At 41.3% G+C, this 12,785-nt stretch overlaps 1 protein-coding gene across 1 annotated transcript in view; it reads right to left on the reverse strand.

Moving 5' to 3' along the window:
* Positions 1-2,154: 2,154 nt before the first annotated feature.
* Positions 2,155-12,785, reverse strand: part of KIAA1671 — a gene marked incomplete at its 3' end in the record, with an annotated part of 62,315 nt that continues 51,684 nt past the window's right edge. Inside the window, exons 6-11 of the mRNA XM_082007797.1 lie at positions 6,891-7,146; positions 4,687-4,861; positions 3,346-3,470; positions 2,828-2,967; positions 2,584-2,656; positions 2,155-2,181 (exon numbers count right to left, since the gene is read on the reverse strand). Coding sequence (XP_081863923.1) covers positions 2,155-2,181; positions 2,584-2,656; positions 2,828-2,967; positions 3,346-3,470; positions 4,687-4,861; positions 6,891-7,146 — 796 coding nt within the window. The remainder of the gene's footprint in view (positions 2,182-2,583; positions 2,657-2,827; positions 2,968-3,345; positions 3,471-4,686; positions 4,862-6,890; positions 7,147-12,785) is intronic.

Below are 12,785 nucleotides of genomic sequence, written 5' to 3' on the forward strand. Positions count from 1 at the left end.
TTGCTGCTGCTCAAGGCTGACAGGAGTGTGTCGCACACGTGGTATACAACTGATGGTACCCTTGAGTGCTGCCATGAAAAAAAAAATCCCAAAAGATGCATAAGCAAAGCTTATCTTAAAGAGTTGCCTTTTCCACCATCATCTAAAAAAAAAAAGGGAAGAAGAAAGTATGTGCAACGTTTTGAAATTAGCCCAGAGGAGCTCTTCAACAGTCTGGTCGGCTGCATTCAAATGGAAGTCCCTCTCCCATCGCCCAGGGTTAAAAGCCACCCAGAATGAAACGCTTGGCAGAGATCTGGGGTGATCACTTCCTAATTGGTAGCAGAAGAGGCTGTAAAACTGTAATGGCGGCAACAGCTCTAATGCAAAATAGGGCAAAGCAGCAAGTAAAGATTTTTTACATAAGAGAAACGTATTCATTTCATCTCCATTAAGTACCGGGAGCTGCTATCGGAACTAAATCTGGGGGAGAGAGATGCACATATGGGACTCGTCTCCTGCCATACTGCTGTTCTTTCTTACGAGCAGACTGGGACTAAAAATCACCTATCTGTGACTCCTCCATGAGAAGAATTGGCACACGGTTTTGGCAGCTACAAGCTTGATAGACAGCAGACCAGGCATGCCACTCTGGTTAGCAGATGCGCCATTGTGGTAACCCCACGTAAATCAAGCTTTCCGAAACACCGATCATTAAAAAAAGAAAAAAAAAAAAAAATAGAAAACGAGTTCAAGTGCTGGTGCTTTATCTTTAATACCTAGAGAAGCCCATCAGCAGGACACCGGAAGCGCAGAGCGAGGAGCAGCATCTGTCACTGCCGCCATGCTGTCCCACGCGGCCCGAGGGCCACCGGTGCTGCCGGAGGCTCTGCCCAGCCCCGCGCTACGCGAGGGCACCCAGGAGGAGCGCGCTCCGGTCTCCTTCGACTGCCCACATTGCTGCTTTCTTAGTCGAGTCGTGAGGAACGCTGACACGACAGAATAACCTCCCTCCCTGGGCTACATTTTTAAAGGTTTACTGAAAAGAGCACTTATTTGGGGAAAGAATAAAGTATGTCTTAAATGGTTCATATTTCAGAATCTATATTCAAAGATATTAACATATTTGAGATATTAGTGTTATTCGTAACACCCGTGTTATGCATGAAGTATCTATACCGCTACAACAACATCGGTCTTACCAAAAGAAGAGAAGTAAATCATCTGAGAAACTGAAGATCACATTTAGGTTATCCCACAAAATCAGCATAAAAATAAAAACTTAAACCTGCTATTTACAGATTAATGAATAAAAATATGAAGTGGGACTATCCAAACTGCTATTAAAGTGACATTCAAGAATTAATTGGAACCCTGATATAACATCCTCCCTCTTCCTTTTTTGTTATAAAAACAGTATTTACATTTTTTTTTTTTTTTAAAGAGAACTGGTTGACATTATTGCTTGATCCTTTTTAGGAAAGACATTCCAATGAAGCAATTATTCCACATGCTGACAAAACACAGAATATACCATTTCAAGAGTGACAAAAGTTAACATTTTGTTAATCTAAAAATTATATTCATCTGCTAGGTCAGCAGATCACATGTAAATATAAGCCAATCAAAAATACATTTTACAAAAAATAATCAAGTTTCCATTTTCAATATGGCAGTAAACATAATTTGTTCTTTCACTCTCACCTTCCACAGACTTCATTCTAAATAGGAGCTTACTATTTTTTCACAAAAAAAGATAAATTTTATTTTAAAATTGTTATTTTCATAAACAAACACAAAGCCCAGCCTTACACGTGACATGTCTACCAAAAGTCATACTTCTGAGTTGCTGAACACCTACGTAGAAATGTAGTCTTTGTTCAACAGTGAGGGGACTTTCCTGGTGCACAGCACTCCTAGACTGAATATTACAACCTTCCAAGGCTTTCACAAGTGCTAACTATGAACCACCAGTTCCTCTTCCAGGCAGGTCTAAAGTGACTATCCTCCCATATCTGAAAAAATACAGCTTTGTATTTGACTATGAATATTAAGCAGCTTTCTCCACAAAACAGGAAGGCACCATGCACATAGCAGTTGAGGCAGGAAGCAAACAGCAGCAACATGACATGTGAATTTTAGGTTCAGATGAGTTAAGGCTTGTGTTAAACTTCTTTATCTTCTTCTAGTTAGAATCACTATCTGGAAAGAAAAACAGAAGCAACTGAAGTACTGGTATGACATGGTCACGGAAGCAGTCAGACCCTTCTCAGCGTCTGTTAACAGGAAAGCCCCCACAATTGCAGTAGTTACTGTACTACTGTTGTAGCGTCATCTTGGTCTTGTCCTATTTAATGAGCTAAATGCTCAAGAGCTGCCCAGAATACTGATGAAACAACATACCCCAAGGCTTACAAAATGTGTGCAAGCCTCAGTTATTCAGTGACAGACTCATTCTTGCTTGATGGAAGCACTGCTTTAATGTTTATGCTTACAGAGTTGTTATACTGACACATTAAGGAAACACCTTCCACGTGTGTTTTTATCACTGCATACTTTCACTTAGCAAAGCCCCTCTTTCTGTCAGAAGGTACCTTTTCAAACCTGATTCTCATAATGGCTCTGCCTCTTCTTTGATTTCAGCTCCTTCAGCCACTGAGGAGACCTTTCTTCTGACCTAAGATATATATATAAAAAAACCCCTCTTTATTCTTTAATCGTGAAAACTCATTACAGAAACAAACAAACAGAAATACACATATCCCCTTCAGCTTTGGGAAGCCTACTTGCAGTTTATTTTTTCCACCAAAATGAGTATTCGCATCTGGCACTGGTGGAAATCTCTCACCTATCCTCCTTCTCTACACTGGAGGGCAGCAGTCTGCTACCAGGAGATCCAAGCTGCAGTTGCGGCTTAGGGGATTTGAACAGCTGAGCAGAACCTATTTCACCAGGACTCTCGGACTCTTGTCTTTTCCGCAGTTGGGCCTAAAAAACAAAAATAAAGAGCTCCTTTTAAAGGCAGCATTCAGACTTTTTTTGGAATGCAAAATAAGTAACTCAGATTTATAAAAACAAAACCAAAAAAATCCATGCCTGAAATCAGTGAAGGGACTCCTTGTAAACCTATGCCGTTTTGAAAGCATGTTTGCTACTGCAAAGCTAATTTTTTTCCAAATCACTTAATATTTCTAGCCAACTGTTAGAAGTGAGAAAGGTAACTGCAAGGTTTTTCTCTACACATCACACCCACCGTCCCCAAACAACATTGCCACCTTCAGCAAGATTTCCTAGCTCTATTCCTGGAGAGCATCTGCAGCTACTGAACTGGCCTAACTCTATCTGGCGTGTTCTGCCTATGTTCACCTTGAGAACAGAGTGGTCCATTCCAGGAAATACGGGAAGTCTCTGAGCGTGTACAGAAGACGATCTCACAGTATGCTGTATTTTGTCTTCCTCATCAGAATCTTGTTGCATAGTTTTCTTCTCTTCTAATTAATTGTTAAAAAAAACAGACGGAAAAAAACCACTAGTCAGCAGGCTTTTCATCTATACCTTGTTCTAGATCTCACCTTCCATTCAAAAATGTATTAACAGTAATATTAACACACCACAGGGCTGAGTTCAATGCTTCAACAGAGATCAAAGCAACAAACATACTAAGTACTCAGAAAGATTTCTTGCTGACAGAGATGAGGGAGCAGAAGGTACTCCTAATTTTATGAACGTTGCTGCTTCCAAACATCTCACCTTCTGTGATCAACTTAGATTAATTTAGATTGGAAGAGACATCTGAAAGTTATCTGGTCCACCCCCTGCTCAAAGCAGGGTTTTGATAGAAAGAGGCTGAGTAGCAGAAGTCTGCATACTACAGGGAAAGATGCAAATAGTATGGTTGCCTTTACATGCACTGGGTCCTTAGCTGATAATTACACTCCAGCTTCCAGTATAGGTCTGTTAGACCTGCACCAAAGCAACCACCACACAGTCTTTCCACTGATTAGGAGGCTACAGAAGAGATCAGTTTGATCACACACTCCTCCGTATATTCATAGGCTTTAAAGGAAAGCAAAAATGGCAGGTGACAAAACTGACTTTTTTAATAGGTGCCCTCAGTTACAAAAACACCACCAGCCTCTCTAAAGAGCAGGCTGCCACACCTGTAATTCCTCCACTCCTTCAATGCCTGATGCATTTCCTTATTGCATCCTAAGGAACAGGACATGCCAGGAGGGGGACATTTATTTTAATAGAACAGATTTGAAGGAGTTATTTATCCTTAACTAGACCTCTTTAGTCCTGTAGTACTTAAAGACGCTAGAAAGAGAGCATATTTACAAGCACTAATAGAATATGAACAATTACAGTTGTTCTTATCAACAACACAGGCTTAGATATAAAGAATGTGCTAGAGAATGCATCCAACTGTATCAGCTTCTAAACTCAGTGTTTTCTCAGGGGACAAAATTCTCTTAAGTCAGCAGCCAGGAGCTAAAGGAAATCAGACCAAAGCTCTCCTTTGCCCTGGGCTTCCCTCACTCCAAAGGCTCCAAGGAATGGAGGAGAAAATTTGAGGATGACCCAGAGGTGGGAAAAGGAAGTTGCTGTTAAACCTTGATGCAACTTCAGGTATCTTATACCATTCAGAAATTCCTGCCCTGTTAACCTTGTTGATTATGGCTAATTATTTCAGATAGTGAGGGATACCTGTGGAATCTTTAAACATCCAGGTACTATCTGGTTCTTCCGTCAAAGAAAATCTGTTCTCAAACTCCAGCCCTCTGCTTCTTCTAAGAGAGTGGGAAATAGGAGCCCGACGGCGTCTCTTTTTGCTGAGCTGCACACGAGTTTTCAGGGCACTGGAGTCCAGAATAGTGGTTTGCTATAAAAAGAAACAAAGTCTTTAATTTTCAACCAGCCTGAAAATAAAATTTATCTCCTCCATAATGATTTCCCAAACTACTTTAATGCATTAATCCATTCAGTTTAATTAAACTATATATTTGCCTGATTATTATTCTTGTAGTTACTTAAAACTGTATTAAAGAGAATTTATGGTAAGGATATGCTACATTGTGGGTGCAATGCTGGTTCTCTGATCTCTCTTGGCTGTGGATGTCTGATCTGCATGAATTATCTTCACTAAATTAATTTAAAAAAATAATCCTGCAATAAATAGGATTTTGGTTCCTAGAGTGTTTTAAGAATACGGGCCTTGCTAGCTATTAACAGCTGAAAGCCAATATGAAGACTGGGATCTAAAAAGAGCAACTACACAAAAATCTCTTGTAGTAAGGGCTGTAATTTCATTGTTCTGACGGGTTGCCATCCACCGGAATTTCAAGCCGCTCACCAGCAACAAGAAGGCTGCAAGTTAAGTGTCGTGGCATTCAGAAAATTTCTGTGATCAGTCATTTCAAACACATCCATCCCTGTGCAGGATGGTAAGACAGTAACGTTTACAGAGCAAAAGAAGGAGCTGTAATGTATTTATTTAAAGCCATTTGTTCTTAAGAGACTTGCCTGTAGTCAGCAAACATCACTGGGCCTCCTCTTCTTCTTCAGAAGATGTGTTTTTATTTCTTTTCAAGAGATTTTAGGTCAGGAATAAACTAGTCATTAAAACAGCATAATGCCAGCTGTACTTGAAGCTATTAATGTTTTAAAGAGACATCTTTAGCTGTCCAGGGAACAGCACAATACAGGACCATATCCCTACCTGCAGAACCACTCATGGACAGAGACAAAATGCCATCTGTGCTGTTCTGGGCTACTAACGCTTCCTTTACAGAGCAAAAAGTGCACTTGGGATACCCCGCCAAAGGATTATTAACTGACACCAAGGCCAAGGCACCTGCAGGTAGGGATCTCAAAGCAGCGGACCACCAAACATTGCCTCTGTTTCAGAGCCAGAGCAGGCTGGAAGATGAAAGCAGCACCTACTTCGGCAAAGCACAGGTTTCTGCAGTTCCCCAGAGGCGGCAACGCCAGCGGAGAACAGAGCTGGCTGGAGGCCCTTTCGAGCAGCCTACGCAGGACGCAGCTGCGGTTTAACAGTCAATTCTGCTGCACCAGACCAAACTGCCTCCAGCACAAACCTGCCCGCATCCTTCGCACATTTTACGGAACAGTCTACTCCTCAATTCAGAAGGAATTATGGCACTTCAGCAGGCAAGCCAGCGTATCCAAGACCTTCCTAGCAGCTGCATGATCCATTTAAGAGCCACTTGCCAATATATCTGCCATTAGATACCATACAATAAAAAAAAAAAAAAAAAGGTGCACCAACTCTTACTAAAGAAAAAGCAGTACTTCCTAAATGCTACGCTGAAAAACTACAGTTGTGTTAGTGCTTTCAAAGAACACTAAAGCTCATCTAACCGTGTATGGCCAGAAATTACCATTCTTATACTAGCTGCACCATCCTTAAGCATGAAAAAAAAAAAAATCACTTAAAATGCTACTACAGAAAGAGACCAATTGTAAATAAGAAAAATATTAATATATGTCTTTACAGCCTTAAATCTGCATGGCTCATAGCACAGCAGTTGCTAGCTATTTGTGTTAATTACATTTCCGGTGTCCATAGAGCCATTTACCTCTTCTGTTACAGCTCACCAAGGAGCAGAAAGAAAAGCAGCAACTTTATTAAGCCACTGGCAAATGTCATCCGAGGCCAATAGCTTTTTGGAATCTGTCAGAACTTAAGTATTACAGGAACTAGAAGAACTTCGTAGCTTTGATCTTACACTTCCCAGGCAGGAAGCCTGCTTGGAAAATTCAATGTGATAAAGAAAAGGCAGAGGAAGATCAAGTGCAAAGTTTCCAGAAGATCCTGCTTTGCAGTGATTAACGCAGGTAACTATATAACTAGCATAGAAGAACTTCTGTTTCCTGTGGTGGTAACTTACATCAATGAAAGAGAAATCAGTTGTCTTTTCATCAGGGTAGGTGTCTCCTGGAGGAGGGAAATCAGTCCCATCAGTAGAGTCCATGTCAGTGCTGGAACGGTCCAAACTCGCGCTCCTTTGGTCTTTTGAGAAGTCATGGTGATCAGCCAGGGAGGCAGGTTCCGTTTGAGAGGACACTGAAGATGGGTGGCTATTTGGAGGTTGCCTTCTCGTTGAAATGACATTGTTTTCCGAGGAAGGAGATTCAGGCACAAAGCTGCAAATTAAGAAAATGAACTTTATGAGACTTCAGGGCAAACAAATATATGCAAGTATAGTTTGGATCACACATACTCAGCAGATGATAAACAAAGGTAGAACTGAAACTACGGCTACAAGTAACAGAGGCATCTTTGGAGGCAGCAGGTACCAGCAGCGACTGTGTGGATCACTTTCATTATGACAGCTTTTTACCCACTTGGATTTGCAGTGTACTGAATAATGCAAGTAGGCAGATAAATTGTAATAGTTTGATTGCAACGTGCTTTTATTGCTTGGGGTTCCTTTTCCCCAGCGCAAAGGCCCCTTCAAACATATACACACAAACGAGACGAGGGAAGTAGCAAGCTGCTTAAAAGCCCTAAGCGATTTCCCCATCTGCGGTGTAACAGCAGCAGACCTTACACTTTGGCACCGTATAAGTTTGAAAACATTGTGATGGGCAATACCCTGTTTGCAGGCCTCAGGCAAAGAGTAACTGTTAAAAGAGCCTCCTCCTTGCTCATCCAAAACTATCTTAAATACATGTGAACGCTTATAAATACAGAACAATAAACACTTTTACTGTAACTGAATTCCTGTGGGATGTTACAAGCTACTTGCAGCCCTTTCAAGAGCACACATCTCTTGTTCATGTTCCCATCTTTTCCCCAGGAGGGCGCTTTTTTTTAGCGAGAGAGAGCGAGCGAGAGAGCACGCGCATATTTACATTAGACTTATTATAATTTAATTTTTATTCGTCTATTATTAATATATTATTATATATCCTATATTTTTATCTATGGTAGATACAAAAAATGGTATGCACACTTTTTCTGACATCACAACAAAGCTGTGTATACACATCTGGACCTGAAGAAAACGTGCGCGCATCGGGAACGGCCCCAGCCGCCAAGCACAGTATGCGCTCCACGCACACCAAGCAGCCCGTATGAGTGATTTCCACTTCACATGACTCCAAGGAAACTGAAGCATCTGCCGCAGCGCAGAGGATTTAAACATTCTGGGATGCAATTTTTAGGTCCTTAGAGAGACTGGATTTAAAAAAATTGCATCCCTTGTGTTCTGACAGAAAGAAGAATCTTTGCTGGTGCTATCCCAAGATCAACAGCTCCTCCACTAACAGCTGTATTAGAGTTTGTTTCTCTTATTGCCTGTAGTTTTGGTCCTTAAGAGACAAGGAACATGAGCAACAGTAACCCAGTGAACCGTAATTGCCAAGATGTGAAAGGGGAGAAAGGACGTTGCTCGTTTCGGTGGCTCAGATCCTCCCGGGAAGTTCAGCAGTTTTTAAGCAACGGCACAATCGCATTAGAAGTGCTACAGGCTCATCAATTCACTCTTGCCAGGCAGCGAGGTCTGCTGGCTTCAGAGGGGGTGACTTTAAGGCATGGAAAGAGTGAACTGGCAGGGAAGGGGACTGGAAAGGTGCAAGAGGAGGACTGGAAATCACTACAGAAAACGCTGCAGTGGAGAGGCTGAGCCAGCACCTCCGAACTGGGATGGCGGTAGGGACGAACGCTCATTCATAGCACGCAAACTAACCTGAGAGATGCCCACGCAACTGCGGAACTGGTTCTCTGAACCAACCACTTCCTTAAGAGCTTCTCTGATTTCAGAGTATATTTTGGAGAGAGCTGCCCATCCAGCCAGCCAGAGGTTTTTTTTCTCTCACGGGTGCCAGGAGGAGCTGAAGGCAGAGGTGGGCAGCAGGTGGCACCCTGAGGCAGGGCTCTACGAGCAGAGGCTTTCTGGGGTGCTCAGGGAGAGCACCGAGGGCGGCAGGACCTGCACCCCGGTGCTGTGATGCTCCCAGTGTATTCCTCGAAATCTTCCCTTTGCCTGGGCTAACAGAAACGAATTGCAGTGTCAGGACTGAAAGCTGTATGCGGTTATGTGTCTCCCTTTGTCACATAGGTTGGAGTATTCCTTTAAACAGCAGGAGATTGTAGGAAACACAGTAAGACTCTACTGTCAGTAAAAATTGGGCTGTCTTGCTTCTAATTTTAGGAGTTTCTAGTTTAAAAAACAAAACCTAAGGTATTTAAGAAGTTTAGATTTTTTTTTCTCTGCTTAACGAGTCTTTTGTTACTAAGCACCTTTTCTTGAGCAAATATCTAGGAAAACTATTCTAAAACCAAAAAAACTGAACACGTACATAAGAATATATGCACATTTTTTTAATAATAGACATTAGTATTTGGTACAGTCCACCGTGATAGCAATCTTGGGAGGAAAACACTCAGGAGTCTCCTGTTGAATAACAACTTTCTATCAAGCAGCCGTACATGATATAATTTCCAGTCTGGCACAGCAAACACTGCACAGAGCGTTTCCAGCACACGAGTAGAGTGAATGCCTCTTCCCTCCCTCAGCAGTGGGCCCCAGGATAATTAAGGAATGGTACTAATGAGCTTCAGGGGGAGGTTTTTGTCTACTATTTTTGCTTTGAGTGATATTTGGTATCTGCAGCGTTAGGCTTTAGATCCACTAGAATATGGAAGAATGTAAAGACAAAAGACAATCTGCAGACTTACCACCTTTCATGGAAATCAAAATGTTTATTAAAGGGATCCTCTCTGACTTGCCTATCTTCAGAAAGCCTCTTCCCTTCTACATCCCAGGGCTTCATTTAATACAACTCAATACTATTTTAATACTACTTTTCAGTTTTTCAAACTGAAATATTTGAGAGTAAGCAATGACGGAATACACAAATTCACAAACCCTCCTAATGGATTCTCCTCTGCAATTCTTGCACAATTACAGCATCATTACACGTTGAACACTGACTTGAGCACTAACACTGTTACGCACAGTGGAGTCTTTCCATCTGAATGGCAAATTAGGCAAAAAACACCCTTCAGAATAATGGTCAAATATTGAAATTCAAAACATGTTTTCAGTTCTCATTACTAGGATGTATTACGCACCTTCTTCTATTACTTCATTAAGATTTCAAGTTTTACGAGCACATCCGTAAGCTACCAACAATGTTCAACAGGTGTCACTCTCAGATACTTGCTTCTCTGAAAAATTACCCTTCATGTAGTGCACACAAGTATCAGCAGAATGGTTATCACAAAAATGTAATAAACTAAGATCAATCTTCACTTTTAATTGCAATTAAATTGAATTCATTTAATAAAGAATGTGTTGCTTCATCATGTGAAATTAGGAAGTCAAAAAGTAAAGGAATCCTACTTTTTACAGTAACACTGCTGAGGAGTCAGGATGAAAAGGCAGCTCTTACCATTTGCCTAGGGCATCACACAAGAAATAAAGTCCATTTAAAAATGCCCTTCTATATTCTGTAACTGCAGATACCCATCTTTTACAGGCAGCTGACACCCTATAGGGGGTTTTCTTTTCCAAAACTTCGTTGTGGTCTAGCTTCAATGATTGGAAGAAACAAATAGCTAAAACGTTATGAAGTCGGAGCTGTACAGATCCATCATCTAAATAACAACATCCCTTTTCAGCAAAAGAGAACAGTTTTTGCTTGTGATGACTGTTCTGATCTAAAAGTAAGAATTTTCTATGATGTCAACTTGGAAAAGCTTACTAAAGCACTTGAGAAAAAATAAAAATAATATCATTTAAATAAGCTAAGAAAAATCCAATTAATGCCTCCAAATGAAACCATCTCCTTCCATTCTAAGAAGTTATTTGCCAAAGCCCACTGCAACCAGCCAAGAGCAGCCCCTTATGCTTATTCCAGTAGTGACTAAGTTCTAGTTGAAAATCATCCTTCCTCCACCTTGCTACGAGCTTATCCAGCCAAAAGACCATGTTTATCCTGTTGCCATATAGTCATGGCTTTTTATTTTAAAATTCTCCTCTTCAGAGAAAATGAGTTCATTCACAGATGCATTAATGAAACACTCCTAAAGGGGCTAAAATAATCGCTTCACGACTGAAATACTGGAAAATGCCAGAAGTTGGAGTTCCTCCAGCAGAGCCGCAGGCTGGTGACATTCTTTTGTCCCCCCTGCCGCTTTGCTCCCTGGGTGCCCTCCCAGGACTCAGGTCGTGGTGCCGGTTCCCCCGGTGCGCTCTCAGCCATGGGTTCAGCTTATGGCCAAACGCCAGCTGCGAGGGCGTATCGGGGTGCGTGAGGAATGCAACACCACGGGCTGTGCGGCAAGGGAAGTGAGCCGGGCAAAACAGGAAAGCTGAATTATCGGCGTCTCCTGTAAATTCCTGCCTCTGGGCCGAGCAGAGGAGATGACGACCGCCTCGGCAGTGGCTGAACGCAGAGACATGCTCAAACCACCCATGGCAAGAGGAGAAGGTCTGCGCCTGTCCTCGCAGAGGTCTTCTACTTCATAAAAAATAAACTGCAAACAAAATGCAGTTTCAGTATATTCCATGAAGATTTCCATTATTAATTTAATATTTTAAAGTACATTACACTCATTCCTCTCCAAGTGCTTGAATTAATACACGAAGTAATTGCCCTGGAATGAACCGTAAGTCAAGATAAAGCAGAGCAATGCAGTGGCAAAATGCTGAAAAGTCACTATACTGTCATCGTTACACTGTAAAAAAAAAAAACAAAAAACTAAACATTTTTTAAAGTGGACACACTTCAAGTTCAACACAATAAACCAGATTTTTTTAGGTGGAGCTTTTCTAATTAGGAAGAATCATCCAGGTTTGAAATAATACTCAAATGCTGCCTCTTTTGGAGTTGAGACAAGCCTCTTTGCTAAGAAACTGATTTCAGAAAACGTCTATAACATACTGAAATCAAAGTTAATTTTACAAAAGGCTTGAATGTCACTGTTGGCATGTCACTTAGCTCACTGAACTTCAAGCTGAAAGCTACCCTGATTTCATAAGGAATGCAATATTTATAACACACAGCTCTCCAGTGTAGAACACACCAAACATAATTGACACTAATGTCTGCTATACGATCTCAGCAAGTATAGCATTAAAAAGAACAGATAAAATGCTATTTTCCTGCTACACTGAGCAGATAAACTATTGGCTCAAACAGTGTAGATCAAGGTGTAATTTACACAAGTGTAAATTATACAAAACCTCACACTTCAATGTTCTAGGTTGGTGTCATTGAATCATTTTAATAACAGAAAAGCATCCGTAATACTATCTTTCCTTCAACTGATATTCCATTTCATCCTCCACTTCACCACGCTAAAATGCTTCAGAGGTAGCGAGACGTGGACATTGTACCCCAAGGTTTACCAGGGCACGTTAAGAGGTGCACCGTGCATCCTCCCACTGTCGGGGCAGGCGTCTGGCCTTCAGAGCACCCGTTTCCAATGGATTTTGCCATTCAGCCTACCTGGCAGCACAGTTTTTAAGGCAATGCTGATTGGTATGGGAGAGACCAAATTTACAAAAAAACCCAAAAAAACAACCCCCAAAACTGTATGGTTAGACAGGGTACACTAAATCAGACACTTCCTCATCTACCTGAGAGGGAGAAAATCAGACAATTTTAGCAAAATCTTACCAGAACCCTCGTTCTACCCATCAGAGCCACATAACACACAAGCAGGTAAGCGCTTTCTAAACGTGAAAACGTACATTTCTAATTATAATTACAAACACATAAATAAAAAGCATAAGAAAGGTTTTACTACCTAAGTTAACCTATTCAAAGCC

The sequence above is a fragment of the Phaethon aethereus genome, assembly GCF_964289735.1.
Source record: "Phaethon aethereus genome assembly, chromosome: 17".
In the NCBI taxonomy this organism is placed as follows: Eukaryota; Metazoa; Chordata; class Aves; order Phaethontiformes; family Phaethontidae; genus Phaethon; species Phaethon aethereus.